Here is a 14,823-nt window from a genome sequence, read left to right as displayed (position 1 = left end):
ATACATGCATAAATAAATAAACAAATTTATAAATGAATGAATGGATGAATGAATGAATGAATGAATGAATGAATGAATGAATGAATACTCAAATGTTACCGTGAAATAAGACACAGATTCTTTTCAAATTTTTGTGACCTTTCACTGGAAAGTAAACATTTGACATTGTTCTCCTCTCTCACATTTGGTGATCTCTGACCTAACTCCACACCTGTCTTTTTAGGGGGAAAAGAGTACACCCTGACCACACACACACACACACACACACACACACACACACACACACACACACACACACATACGCACTCACACACACACGTACACTCGCATTTCACATTAAGCAAACAAGCCTTTCTATTAGGATTCCCCTGTCACCACGCAATCATGTGACCCGCACTGCAATTGTCCCATAGCTCACATTCTTCTTCACTAAACTTAGAAACAGCTCCTCCATTCTCACTGGATGCAGCAGCATATTAATGAGGCAGAACCGATGGAGTATGTGGACGAGGACGAGTGGGAGGTTTACAGTCAATTGTTCTGTTTTTTAAAGAAAATTGGGAAAGCGAGGAAAGTTAATAAGGGTCATTGTATGACATGGAATAAAGGTAATCCTGACCTTTCAGTACCTGAACTCGTAATCAGATCAGAAGAATGGCATCTCAAACAACTTTCTAAGAGTGTCATCATATTGATTCTGCTTTCAAGCCATTTTTCTGTAGTCATTTTAAAAAAAAAAACGTATTATTTGACACATTTTACCAATTTTTTTCCTCATTTTCAACAGTTTCCCGAATTAGTTATTAAATACGAACTTTTGTTAGATAGAATATGAATTTATGAGATTTGCATTCTGTTTTCATGTACATTTTACACAGTGTCCCAACATGTTTGGAATCGGGGTTGTACATCTACAGTACATATGCTGCATGTTGGATACCTGTACAATCACTTTATTGGAAATCTGTATTATTAACAAAACTAAGACCGTGTGCAAATATCCATCACTCTGGCTGAAACAACCGTGTTGAAGTGAGAGGAGATGCCTTCATATTGTGGATATCCAGCCCGGTTTGTGCTGACATGAAGTGTATAGTAATTTAAATAAGCACTCTTTACAACTGTGGTGAGCTGAAAAACATCTCAGAAAGCACAAAATATCAAACCTTAAGGTGGAGTGTTTGGGTGTAAAAATCTCAGGAGATTAGCAGTTTCTATCTAATCAGAAACTAAGCACCATGAAAGGGGTAAAGTCAAAGAGATGGAGATGTTCCATGTTTTGATGTGTGGTTTAAACAGAACTTCAGGAGTGTATCATGATGTTATGCGCTGTGCTGCTGATACAACACATGATTGGCTTATGTGATAACTGTATGAATTTGCAGGTGTTCCTAATAAAGTGGATAGCAGGTATACAGTTGTGTATGAGGGATGATGTGTATGTAATACTTCTCCATAAATACAGCAATGCACAAAAGTGTACAGTCCATTGCCGTGCGGTGTGTGAGACACATTGACGCAGAATCTTTTGATCGTGTTTGAAATGCATTCAAACTCACTTAGTATTTGATGTGTGTGTGTGTGTGTGTGTGTGTGTGTGTGTGTGTGTGTGTGTGTGTGAGTGACTGCTATCAGGCTTCTGTTTTCGCTGATGCAGACATGGCAGTCTTTATTCTCCTAGCATTTTCTCTACATATAGACTTCTTTGAATCAATACAGCTGAATTGTGTATTAGAAATATTGAATCTTCACACCTCAGGCTTGCTCTTATTCATTTATTTATTTGCTTGCTTGCTTATTTATTGTTACTCCTACTGTCCTTCGGAAATCCATACCTAGAAATTGAATGTCTAATGTTAATGCACCATACATGACTTTGCTTTCAACCAAATGCTAAATTAAGCATTTGCTTATTTACTCACGTAATGACAGAAGAATACAGTAAATATATAAAACAAAAGTTTCAAAAGTTTGAAAAGATTCATAACTGTAGGTTTCATATGCGCTATTTGAACATTTCACTCCACATTTAGTCCTCGTTTGCTGTTAAAAATAAGCTCCACCCTTTTGGGAAGATGTTCCACTAGATTTTGGTTGTGTTAGTGGAGATGTATGTTCATTCAGCCACAAGGGTGTGAGTAAGGTCGGGTACTGATGTAGGTGAGATGTTTCAATTCCTCCCAGATGTATTCAATTGATTTGAGGTCAGCGCTCTTCTGAAGAAATGTTTTTTCCCCCTGTGATTCCACCATGGAGGCCTGACTTACACCGTCTCCTCTGGACAGTGGATGTTGAAATATATCTGTTACTTGAACTTTGAGAAGCGTTTATGTAAATCTCCGTTTTCTGTGGCTGATAATTGCAATAAACTTGTGGTAAGAGTAGGGAGCAGGTTGAGAAGAGCCTGGAGAGGTGGAGGTACACGCTGGAGAGAAGGGGAATGAAAGTCAGTAGGAGTAAGACAGAGTACATGTGTGTGAATGAGAGGGAGGGCAGTGGAAGGGTGCAGTTGTAGGGAGAAGAGGTGGAGAAGGTGGAGGAGTTCAGGTACCTGGGGTCAACAATGCAAAGTAATGGAGAGTGTGTTAGAGAAGTGAAGAAAAGAGTGCAGGCAGGGTGGGGTGGTTGGAGAAGAGTGATAGCAGGAGTGATTTGTGATAGAAGAGTATCTGCAAGAGTAAAGGGGAAAGTTTAGAGGACTGAGATGTTGTATGATTTAGAGACAGTGGCATTGAGTAAAAGACAGGAGGTGGAGCTGGAGGTAGCAGAGCTGAAGATGTTGAGTTTTTCGTTTTGAGTGACGATGATGGGCAGGATCAGAAATTAGTTTATTAGAGGGACAGCGCGTGTGGGACGTTTTGGACAAGGCAAGGAGGATGTAGGAGGTTTTGGACAAGACAAGGTGAGAGAGGCACGATTGAGATGGTTTAGTCATGTGCAGAGGAGGGACATGGGGTATATCAGTAGAAGAATGCTGAGCAAAAGAGGAAGGCCAAGGAGAATGTTTATGGATGTGGTGAAGGAGGACCAGTCATGTAGCTTTTTCACGTATCTGCACTTTACTGAAGTGTTTCCATTTCGGGCGACTTTTACTTTAACTTCATTACATTTCAAAGTCAAATCTCGAACTTTTTACTCGGCTACATTTCGTGAAATCCTTTTTGTTTACAAGTGGATACAAACTTAACTGGTCAAACACGCATCAATCCATCAATCAGAGTCGAGCGCCGCTCTGTTTTGAACTTGTTTTGATTGGCGCTTGGTGGTTTCTACTGATCATCAACACACAGTTCAGCATCAGTGCAACAGCAAGCAGAACATTTTGAGAGGAATAAATGATGGAAGAAACTCCAGACTCGAACTCGCCACAACACCCATGGTCTTATTTACACAATTTTCTTTTAAATAGTTAATAGAAGGTTTTGGGCTCATGATCATTTTAATAGACATCAATCAGTGTTTGACTCAGTAATATCATTCTATTAATAGATTGTGCTGAGAGTAACATTACAGTCTTTTTTCACAAGAGTCTTGTAACAAATATGATAAGAGAAACATTATAGTCATAACAAACTCTACTTAAGTAGATTTGAAGACTTTTACTCAAGTGAAAGTTTAAAGAGACACTTTTTTTGTACTGGATTCATATTTTACCTTCTGTATCTCTACTTTAACTCAAGTACATGGTTTGTGTACTTCGTCCACCCCTGGGGAAGACATGCAGATGGTTTAAAAGAGGCAGATTGATACGGAGGACAGATGATCCACTGTGGAGACCTCAAACAGGGGCAGAGGAAGAGGAAGAAGAAGAAGAAGAAGAAGAAGAAGAAGAAGAAGAAGAAGAAGAAAAATAATAAGAAGAAGTAGAAGAAAATGATGAAGAGGAACAAGAAAAAGAAGATGAAGAAAAGATGAAGAGAAAGAGGAAGAAGAGGAAGAAGAAGATGATTATGAAGAGGAAGAAGAAGAGAAGGAAGAGGAAGAAGAAGATGAAGAGAAAGAGGAAGAGAAAGATGATGATGATGACGAAGAGGAAGAAGAAGTAGAAAAGAAGAAAATGATGTAGAGGAAGAAGATGATGATGAAGAGGAAGAAGAAGAAGATGATGATGATGATGATGATGATGATGATGAAGAAGAGGAAGAAGAAGAAAATGATGAAGAGGAAGAAGATGATGATGAAGAGGAAGAAGAATATAAAGAAGATAAAAAGGAAGATGTAGATGAAGAAGAAGATGAAAAGGATGAAGATGAAAATAAAGATGATGAAGAGGAAGAAGAGAAAGAGGAGGAAGATTAGTAGTAGTATTATATTAATACGGAGCTTTAGTGCCCCCTAGCGTCAGAAATAAAAAATCTTTATAATCCATAATTCCGTAAACATCCTAAACGTCACTTCCTGTTCCAGTCAGCTGCAAACACATAGGTAGAAGATCTTCGTGCATATTTTCGAGCAGTAGCCTGTGTTTATTTCATGTTATAACTCCTGCTCGACCTCCATTTTTTTTCTTTATAGGCAAAAAATAACGCTGATTATTACCTGTGACTTCAGTGATGAAGGTGAGTGTGAACAATTGTGTTTTGGTTCGCATTCTAGGCTTTGCGTCATTAGCATCACTCACACTGATCCAAAACTATCGCTAATTTTCCGCTTTCAACACCTTAAAAGAGATAGTGACATATTTACCCAAATGGGTTTGGCTTTATGTATATTTTTGGCGTTTGTGCTCTAGGATGTTGCACAAGGATATCGTATTACCATAGTGACACAGTGGGTTTTGTTCCAAACGCCGTCCGGGTGGAAATCTAGTGCACTACGGAGGCTGTAGAGCGTAATGGGGGCGTAGGGCACTTTTGTAGGGTGTAGTAAAGGATTTGGAACGCAACCCGTGATATAATCTTCAAATGCAAAGGGGATTTGTCTCATTCCCCATCAGACCTGCAGCCAGCATGCAGAATGTTACTCAGAGACCAGGGCGCAAAATGGATCTATTTTTATATATATATTTATGTCTTTTAACAAAATAAATATGCCTACATTATGTTTCTTGCTTTTGAAATAGGCAGGCCCTAAAGAGAAAACAATATACTATACAATTAATTTTTTTCCCTAATAAATGTAGTCAAGTTTCTTGTATATCTGTAGTGATCTGGGCTCAAATACCACTTTAAATCCAGAAATAATAATACTTTCAGACATAATCTTGGTTTAATTTGTTAGTTTTCCACTTCTGGTAAAACGTTACAATTATTTTAATGATTCATCTTGTACCACTCTTGCTTTCAACCAATGAAATGCTCTGTAACGCATGTATGCCCCGCCCACAGAGGTGTTATAATAGGGAGTGGGAGCTCACTGGTTAAGGCTCTGGGTTACTAATCGGTAGGTCTTGGGTTCGAGCCTTGGTATCGCCAAGCTGATGCTCTTGGGCCCTTGAGCAAGGCCCCTTAACCCTCTGTGCTCCAGGGACGCTGTGCTTTGAGCTAAGCTTCTGAAAAATTCACTGTGCTGTAATGCATATGTGATAAATAAATAATAATAAATTGCATTTCTTGGTTTATATATTTCTCTGTGGCCAAATGTCCATTGTCAATTTGTTGATAAATCGAATTGAATTGAACGAAGCGAAACCTTTCGCCTGGTTGGCGCTTGGTGTGAGGAGAAACGTGTCATTTTGGCTGAAATGTTTGGGTGTGGCGACTGATCCTCCTGCAGGGCCTCAGAGCAGAGAGCGGCACCATGGAAGTAACAGACGAGAGCGTTACATCACCCGCCGATCCAAACAGTGACGACCTCCCACCGTACCTGCGTGAAGATCCACCGGAAGGTACGTCACAATCTTCTCTCTCTCTCTCTCTCTCTCTCTCTCTCTCTCTCTCTCTCTGTCTCTCTCTCTCTCTTTTCTTTCCTCTTGAAATTTCATCTCCGGAGCCGGGATCTCCGATCCTGATTCCCGAACAGCTGGACATATATTGGACAGCTTACACTTTAATGTGAAATTCCTGCAATTTTTTATCCATGTGTAACTTTCGATTGTGATCTTGCAACTAGTTTTAGAGCAAATAAAGCGTTCAACAGCCACGAGCTATAAGATGAGGTTCGTCCTGCGAAGACCGAGATCAGTGTTTAGGCAGGAATCGGTTTGGAACATGAACAGGACAGGAACTAACATGTATATTGGCGATCTAATATCTATCACACACAAGTTTCTCACACTGCTGCAGGTGTTCTTATAAAAGGAAAGCCGTGAAAACCGTGTAGGTTCTGTAGTTCTGGCATTGGTTTCAACTAGCATTCACTTCACGGCATGAGATTAGCAGCATTTATATGGTAGGAGAGAAAAAAATTAGATTTGATGGAAACATCACAGGGTAATGACCAGGCCGTGTTTCAAAGCTTCCCCATGTTCTAGAGACTCTGAATGGTTTTAATGAGAAATCCATATGTTTACTTTTATGGCATTTGTCAGCCATCCGTGTCCAGAGAGACTTACAGATATCTCAGTAATACAGCTGAGTAGAGGTCGACCCATTAATCAGCATCGATATTTGATTGCTGGCAAAAACCCATACTGATAGTTTTTCCGGGTTGCAATATTGGCTGAGAAGGTTGTTTTATACATGCGTGACTGCGGGCTGCACAGAGAGCACTATATTATGCGTATCATTTATAATTTTTAAATAATATAATAATATTTATGAATTAATATATACATGTTTATTTCATTTAGCGCATTTTTAATTTTATTTATTTAATTATTAATACATTTTTTTTTTATATATAAATTTCAGTACAATTTTACAGTTTTACTTTTCAATTATTGGAAAGTACAATCAGACCTAGCTATCAGTATCGGTAAAATCCACTATCGGTCGACCTCTACAAATAAACAATTAAGGGTTAAGGTTTTTTCTCAAGGGCACAGCTCATGTGGCAGCTTGGTGGTGCTGGGTTTTGAGCCCATGACCTTCCAAATATAAATCCAATCCATTTTATCCACTAAGCTAAATTCGTACACTACATTCATATCAATGGATTCTATGCAAATGGACTCCCTTTGAATGTAACTAATGGTTAAGAGATGAAGTAGTAGTTGAATGGCTCTGGGTTCCTGGCCAGAAGGGTGAAGGTTCAAGCCCCAGCAATGCCAAGCTGCCATTGTTGGGTGACAGAAAATGTTGAAAGCGATGCAGGTGTACAAGTTTATGGCAAAAAGTTACTCTTGGCTAGCTGGCAATCTAGGAAATGAGAAGCACGACGGCATTGATGTAATGACTTTAAAGGAAAGGCTTTGGAAGCTGTTTTGAGGAGAGCATATGGACGAGGTGGGAAGGGGTGGTAGCTTAGTGGTAAATGTATTTGACTTTGGATCCATAAGTCATGAGTTTAGATCCCAGTCACACCAAGGAGCCACTTCTTGGTGCCTGAGCAATAAATGAGTTATATGAAAGTCTCTCTGAATAAGAGCATCTGCCAAATGCCTTCGGTGCATGACTTACTTTACTCCTGAACTCCTTTAGGAGTCCTGCATGTAGCTCTATGTGGTGTGATGTAGCTCTTTGTTATTTTATGTAGCAACATGGATCTGGAGAAATGTTGCCTCATTTCACTGTGTACTGCGTGAGCTATATATGGTTGAAGTGTAAAATTAGAGAGTGGTGGACAGAGTAAAGCCCTGCAGCATCACGTTCTTCCGCTACCAGCGTGTGGACCGGACGTGACGTGGGTGGACGTATGATGGAGTATTTCTGTTTTTAAATACTCTCCTTCTGGTTTCGGAAAGTTTTGGCCCTTGTAGAGTTCCACACACAGACACCAGAGCAGAAGCACACCCACCACCATGCTTCACCACACTTCGTCTGAGCGAGTGTGTTTGTGGATATGAGGGAAGTAGATCCTTTTTATGTACTTGTCATATAGACGTGTCTTGCTGTAGTTATCTGTCGTTCTCGATGTACAATTTCAGACTCCGGATCTGATTCCGGATCAGATCTGTACGGCTGGATCTGATTGTTGGCCGCAGTTCATTTGTAAATTTTCTGTTCCTGCTTTATTTATAGCGACGTCACAGACGATTGCTACGCAAAAGCTGCACGTGCTCGCGACTCTTTAGCCCACGCCCCGCCTTCAGGTGCTGTATGTTTCTTTTATAGATCAGATCCAACTTAAGACTCTGGAGATATGAAGGCTGCAATATCATTGTATAGATATTTAAGATATTCAGCATTAGATTAAAGCGAAACTCTGTGTTTTGTCCCCTTTAAAGATTTAATATTCAATATTTTTTATATATGTTTGATGCAAAGCTATATTTAAAGGGGGGGCACTTATGAGGAAAAAAAAATCTGACTACACGTTTCCTGGATCTGTATAGATCCTCTTACACAAGTTTCTAGGACGCGTACAGAATGAATCCGGCGGCTCGAACATGCATGTCCCCTGTGCATTCGACTTTGTCAGATCTCTCGGTTTGAAGCCTAATACTGATTGCAAACGCAGTGATCAAAGGATTCTCGCTGACTAAACTAATGCTTAATGAGGAAATAAGCTATATGGGAGGTTAAAAATATTGGGGCAGCCGTTTTAATAGCTATATGTGGTTCTTTCCCAAACTCACCACAAATTTGAAGGCAATTAAATGTATAGGACGTCTTTGGATACGGTAGTTTATAAATGAAGGAGACCCAAACTTGTTCTAGGATCCAGAATATGGTCAGGTGTCCACAAACCTTTTTTATGTAGTCTACAGTATGTAATATTGTTTCTTTGCACCAGGTGGCAGTATGTGTTTGCAGGAGGCAATGCATGGAACCGGCTTGTACCAATCGTGCACTTTTTTTGTTTTTTTTCTCGGTTCATTAGTGTTGTATGAATTCCTATCACTATCTTCAGAGCTTTTGCATTATTTCATTAACTCAAGCGAAAGTTCATTAGCTGCCGGACGCTTCGAGTCAACATCGGCACGCAGAAGTAAACCAGGCGGCTTTGTGATCAGATTTAATTCTCTTCTTGAAGGAAAACAGGGCAATAATCTGCAGGTGAATGGTGTACAAATGAAAATAGGATCGCTTTAGGATGAGTGAAGGTGATGCTGTAGAAACCCTTATCCAGGGTGACTTACAGCTGAGCAGGAGAGGGTTAAGGGCCTTGCTCAAGGGCCCAACAGTGGCAGCTTGGTGGTGCAGGAATTTGAACTTGTAACCTTCAATCCAGAATCAAGTGCCTAAGCTCCCAATTTTCATGAGGTCACATCCCATCCTGTGGTGTGCTGTAGACTATTCTATGGTTGTCGAAGTCTTAAGTGTTGATGTCCGAGTTTTCCGTCATGTACCATGAGCTCTAAAGTCCTCCTAAGCCCTGAAGTCTGGAAGAAGTTCCAGGACAAACCTGTTCCAGCATGACTATGTCGGATGTTGGAATGAAAACCGGCACGAACACCGACCCTTTGTGGAAAAGTTTGGATGCCCTAGTGGATAAATTTAGGAATTTTTTTTTTTATTCTACGGTAAATAATGTAGCGTATTTATTACTCAGAGTGCAGCGAAGTTTCATTTTCCCACAGTTGCTGTCAGACAGCTGTTATGTAACGATGATGTGCTGCAACCTACATTCATTAAGCGTCGCCGTGTGCCTTCGTCTTATTCGTCTAGACGTTCGTCTGATGTGTAACTTTGTCCATTCGAGAAGCAAAGGCCACATTAAAAAACAAAAAAGGCATTATTTAAAATTTTTTTGAAGTATCGCGAACGAACGTCTTTGTTGAACACGTCGTCACACTCTGAGGGGAAATAAACACACCGTGTTCCTGCTCTGTCATACGGATCCGACTGGCTGCTCTGCCAGAACACAGCCGCTGTCGTTCTTCCTTCTAAATGAGGACAGTCCCCTGCCGTCTGGCTCCTGATTGGTCATGTGACTTGGCGCTCGAAGATATTCGCTTGAGCCTGTTTGACATTGTGCAACGAGATCGGACGCTGTCGTGTTTTTTCTTTTTGAAGTAGTTAGCATTGAATTAGCATTGTGTTTCGAAGAATGAAGGAAAAACTCCCGTCTGTCGTCCTGTCAAGATTTCACCAGGACAATCTGCGTGTTATTTATTTTTGCTAGCTGCATGTCGGTCTCGCTTTCTCTTCCTGTTTCAGTCTGTCTGTTTGTCTGAATTTGAACTCATCTGTCTGCTTGATTGTCGTTTGGAATTTTTTTCTTTACTGTATTTATTTATATGTCTGCTGTCTGGCAAGCTTTTTTTTTTTTTTCCTTCCATCTTTCTGTCCGTCTCTGTTTGTCGGTTATTTGTCAGCAGCGACTATCAACCATTAGCCTCTTGTCTCTGTCAGTTTTTCTTTTGTCTTTTTGTCTGTCTCTGTCTGTCAGTATGTATGTGTCTGTAAGTCTCTGTCAGTCTGTCTCTCTCTATCTGTTTGTCTCTCTCTCAGTCTCTCCTTGTCTCAGTCTGTCTCGCTCTCAGTCTGAATCTGTCTCTCACTCTGCCTGTCTCTCTCTCTGTCTCAGTCTGTATCTCTGTCTGTCTGTCCATCTGTCTTGCGCTTAGTCTCACACTGTCTCTGTCTGTCTCTCTCTGTTTCTTTGTAAATCTGTCTTACTTTCAGACTCACTTTGTCTGTTGTAAGTCTGTCTCTCTTTTGAAAGTATGTCTCTAAGTCTATCTTTCATTGTTAGTCTCTCTCTCTCTCTCTCTGTTTCTCTGTAAATCTGTCTCTCTTTTAGACTCACTCTCTCTCTGTCTGTCTCTTTGAAAGTATCTCTCTCTCTCTCTCTCTTGTCTCTCTCTGTGAATCTTTCTCTTTATGTCTGTCTCCCTGTGTCGCTCTGTAAGTTTGTTTCTATAAGTCTGTATCTGTTTGTCTCTCTGTCAGTCTCTCTCGCTATATATTTGTCTCTGTGAGTCTTTCTGTCAGTCTGTTTTTCTTCCAGTTTCTGTCAGTCACTTTATCTCTTTTGGTTTTTCTCTCAGTCTGTCTTTCCCTCACACTCATTAGTGTATATATCCGTGCAGAGGTGTAGTGTGAGCTAATGGAGCTCACACTTGCTATTTTTCTCACTCTGGCTCTCCCGGGTTGGTAATGAGGTCGTTCTGTGCTTTGCCAACACAACAGGTTTTGGTGGGTAACAGGAGGACCTTAATACAAAATATCCAACTTTCACCTGGCTCGATCAGTTTACTTACGAAAACAATAAAACAAAATGACGCAGGCAGAAGGCGAGATCATTTCCTGTCGCTTACTCCAACACTAGATCCAGTCATGACCGACACATGTGGGAGCCAGAGGTCAGGGGATTGCTAGCATGCTAATGCTAGGGCAGATTACACAGAGAATATAGGTCTCGTTGTATTTTTGTTTTCCTCTGCACCGACTTGCATTTCTCGTTATCACGCTCATCCAGTCAGTAGCAGGTGCTAGCCATTAAAAGGCACGAACGTTACGAGGATGGAAAAAACAGAGACCGGGTGTGAGCATATATTTCGCACGTATTTCATTTCGCATGTTTCACACGGGGGCAGGAATCATATTCGAAAGCACGCTGCTTTTACCTGGCTCTCTGAAAGAGCGCCCTCATAAAGACGTCTCGGCTTTGTTTGCATCTCTGATTATATGCTCGGATGAAGGGATCGAGGTGTGGAAAAGTCGAGGTGTAAAACAGACGCTTCCTGTTACTCCGTCTGGCATATTAGCATTTTTCTCTTACTTTAACTGGCTTTGTTTTTCTGTCGATCTCATGTTCTCTTCATGGATGTTTCCAAAAGACGCACCTGTCAGGAACGGGTATTTGAAACGTCGCGTAGGCGTAAGTAATTGGCACGTGCGGAACGCCGCACCGCTCTCTCCGCCTCGTCGAGGAACTTCGAGTCCCGCTGTGCACCTCTGTGCTGCGTTAAATAAATCCTCATTCACGCCGATATGTAAAAAAAAAAAAACTGGTGAGCACGCCGTCGGAAAGATCTCAAGGTTCAGATTCTTTCAGCTTAAACGTCATGGCTACCAGCTGATATGGACAAAAGTATTGGGACACCTGACCTTTTCAGCCATATGTGCTTTTCAAAACTTCAAATTCGAGGCACACAATTGTAACGGATGTCTTTGAAAGTAATGCATGAAATTTTCAATACAATTTTCAAAACCCCTGTTAGGGCTGCAGCTATTGATTATTTTAGCGATCGAATATTCTACCGATTATTCCATCGATTAATCGGATAAGAAGCCCTTTTTTTTCTTTACTAAAGAGCAACACTAAGGTCATGTTCCAAATAATACATTTTAGTTTGAAAATTCACATTTTCTCTCCATTTTTTGGCCTCTAGAGGCGACCTCTAGAGACGAGTCACTGATACTACAAGCTGTTTGTTGAAGTGTGTTTTCTTTATTCGTTTTGGATGTAGCTTTATTCGGAGTGTTACTTTTTATTTCGTTTAAATGCACGACTTAAATTTTCCAAAATATTTATATTTTGTACTATTTAACATAGAGTGTTATGTTTGTTTTTATTTTTATTTTTTTTCTCTGGTCGATTAATCGGTTATCGGGAGGTGTGATCCAACCTTGCTAGCGGTATCGCTAAAATCTTTTGTTCGACCTCTCATGTAAAGCATATCTTCATGGACCTAGTTTTGTGCACTTGTTTTTACGATCGGTTATCGGTAAAAAATCCATACAGATTTTTTCCAGCTTCCTGTCCACTGTCAATACGAGAGCGACCTCTAGAGGCGAATCGCTGATGTCATGTGCTGTTTTTTTTTTTACACGCGAGACCGCGCACTGCACGGAGAGCGCTGTATTATATTTATTATTTAGAATTTATTCATTATATAATTATATTAATGAATATATACATATTTATTTTCTTTAGCACATTTTCATGATTCAGTACTTTTTTTTATGTTTGTTATAAAGTTCAGTACTATTTCACATGGAATGTTTAATTTTTTTAATTCATTTTAAAAACTATTAATTGATTAAATGGTATTTTTTTTAATCGGCAATTACAATCCACTATCAATCAACTTTTAATATGATGTATACGTGGTTGTACAAAATGTTGTATTTCTTTTCACTTATTTAATGTCTTATTTTCATTTTTGTTGTTTTTGTTTGCTTTATTCCTTGGTTTTCCGTGGGTTCCTCTAACGATCCACTCATGCTAATAGGCTCCAAAACATTCATTAAGATGGCACCAGAGATTCAGCCATTCTTTTAACGTTATTTTCTCATTTTCATTCACATTCGCCTTCTGAAAGCCAGCTGCCACACACACACACACACACACACACACACACACACACACACACACACACACTCTCACACACACACACACACACACACACACACACACACACACACACACACACACAAAGGAAGTCATAAGATCGAATTTTTTTACCTTTAATAGCCATTTGGTGCAGTTACAATAGCGTACATTAGCATTGTCCACTAATCCTTAATATAAACGCTAGTGTTGTTGAGCGACATGTTCTTTAAAAAAGTGCGCTGATATTAAACGAACCCTCACGGTCTGCAGCATCCTGTTACGAACCACTACCGAAGAGGACTTCGACATTCGGATGAGCTAATAATAGAGCGAAATGAAGCTTTTATTGACTTTTCCTGCTTGTGTCCTGTTTGCTGGGGGCCGTGTGAGCCACTCCATCATCCTGACAGATCCAGTGCACATGGATGTGTGTGTGCCGCAGCGTGTGTGATGCTCTGTGAAAGTATGATGGATGGGCTGGTGGGCCGGACGAGGTGCGAGGCACAGCGTCCACCTGTGTTTTCGGCCTGAGTCTGTATTTTTTATAATTTTTTTTTTTTTTTTTTTTTTGCCTCGGGCAGAAAGATGCCACAACGGCATATGCAGCGTTCACAGGGTACGAGTCTGGTGATGGATTACTGGGAGAGGCAGAGAGGGCAGATACTGAGTTACTATATGGTCAACATTTTCATCTGCCATTATGGCACAGGCTAAGAGAGCCAAGAGTGCAAATTTCATCTTTCTTTATTTATTTTTTTTAGAATAAGGATGAATAATACAAGAAAGTTTAATACAATATTACAGCTTATAACTCCTTTATTAAAATTGACCAGAACAAAGAACACACCTGTTTAATTCGAGCTAACAGACTCAAAAGCCAAGCCTCCTATACTTATAATAAGTGACCTAGAGAACGTGTCCTTCACTTCAACTAACTTTCCCAGAGGCCTCGTTTCCTTCACTTGTACTTCCCTACCCAGAGGCCACGCCTCCTTCACTTAAACTTTCCTACCCAGATGCCACGCCTCCTTCACTTGAACTGACAGACCCAGAGGCCACGCCTTCTTCACTTAAAATTCCCTACCCAGATGCTACGCTTCCTTCACTTGAACTGACAGACCCAGAGGCCATGCCTTCTTCACTTAAACTTCCCTACCCAGATGCCACGCCTCCTTCACTTGAATTGGCAGACCCAGAGGCCACGCCTCCTTGACTTGGTGGACCCAGAGGCTACGTCTTCACTTGATTTGGTGGACCTATAGGCCACGCCCTCTTTAGTTGAACTAACTGAACCAGAGGCCACACCTCCTTCACTTGATCTGACGGACAAGGCTAAATCGCCTTCCTATGATTTGACAGACACCGAGGCCACAAATTCTTCACTTGAATTGACAGACCCAGAGGCCTCTCCTCCTTCAGTTGAACTAATTGAACCAGAGGCCACACCCCCTGCACTTGAACTGACCACCGAGGCTACACCTCCTTCCCTTGATCTGACAGACCCAAGGGTCACACCTAATTCACTTGACCTGACCAGCTCTGAGTCCACGCCCCCTT

The 14,823-nt window shown here is 40.7% G+C and overlaps 1 protein-coding gene across 2 annotated transcripts in view; it reads left to right on the top strand.

Moving 5' to 3' along the window:
* Positions 1-4,384: 4,384 nt before the first annotated feature.
* The window catches only part of zgc:101566 (Transmembrane protein 263-B-like), a 54,778-nt gene continuing 44,339 nt past the window's right edge, over positions 4,385-14,823 (top strand). The window contains exons 1-3 of one of the 2 annotated variants that reach the window (XM_046850040.1): positions 4,385-4,425; positions 4,516-4,559; positions 5,716-5,827. In XM_046850040.1, the coding sequence (XP_046705996.1) occupies positions 4,554-4,559; positions 5,716-5,827 (118 nt within the window). In that variant the 5' untranslated portion in view covers positions 4,385-4,425; positions 4,516-4,553. Of the gene's footprint in view, positions 4,560-5,715; positions 5,828-14,823 lie in introns of both variants that reach the window. The other variant, XM_046850039.1, reaches the window with a different exon arrangement.

This window comes from Silurus meridionalis, chromosome 5 (assembly GCF_014805685.1).
Source record: "Silurus meridionalis isolate SWU-2019-XX chromosome 5, ASM1480568v1, whole genome shotgun sequence".
Classification (NCBI taxonomy): Eukaryota; Metazoa; Chordata; class Actinopteri; order Siluriformes; family Siluridae; genus Silurus; species Silurus meridionalis.
This window is presented reverse-complemented; position numbering and strand designations above follow the sequence as displayed.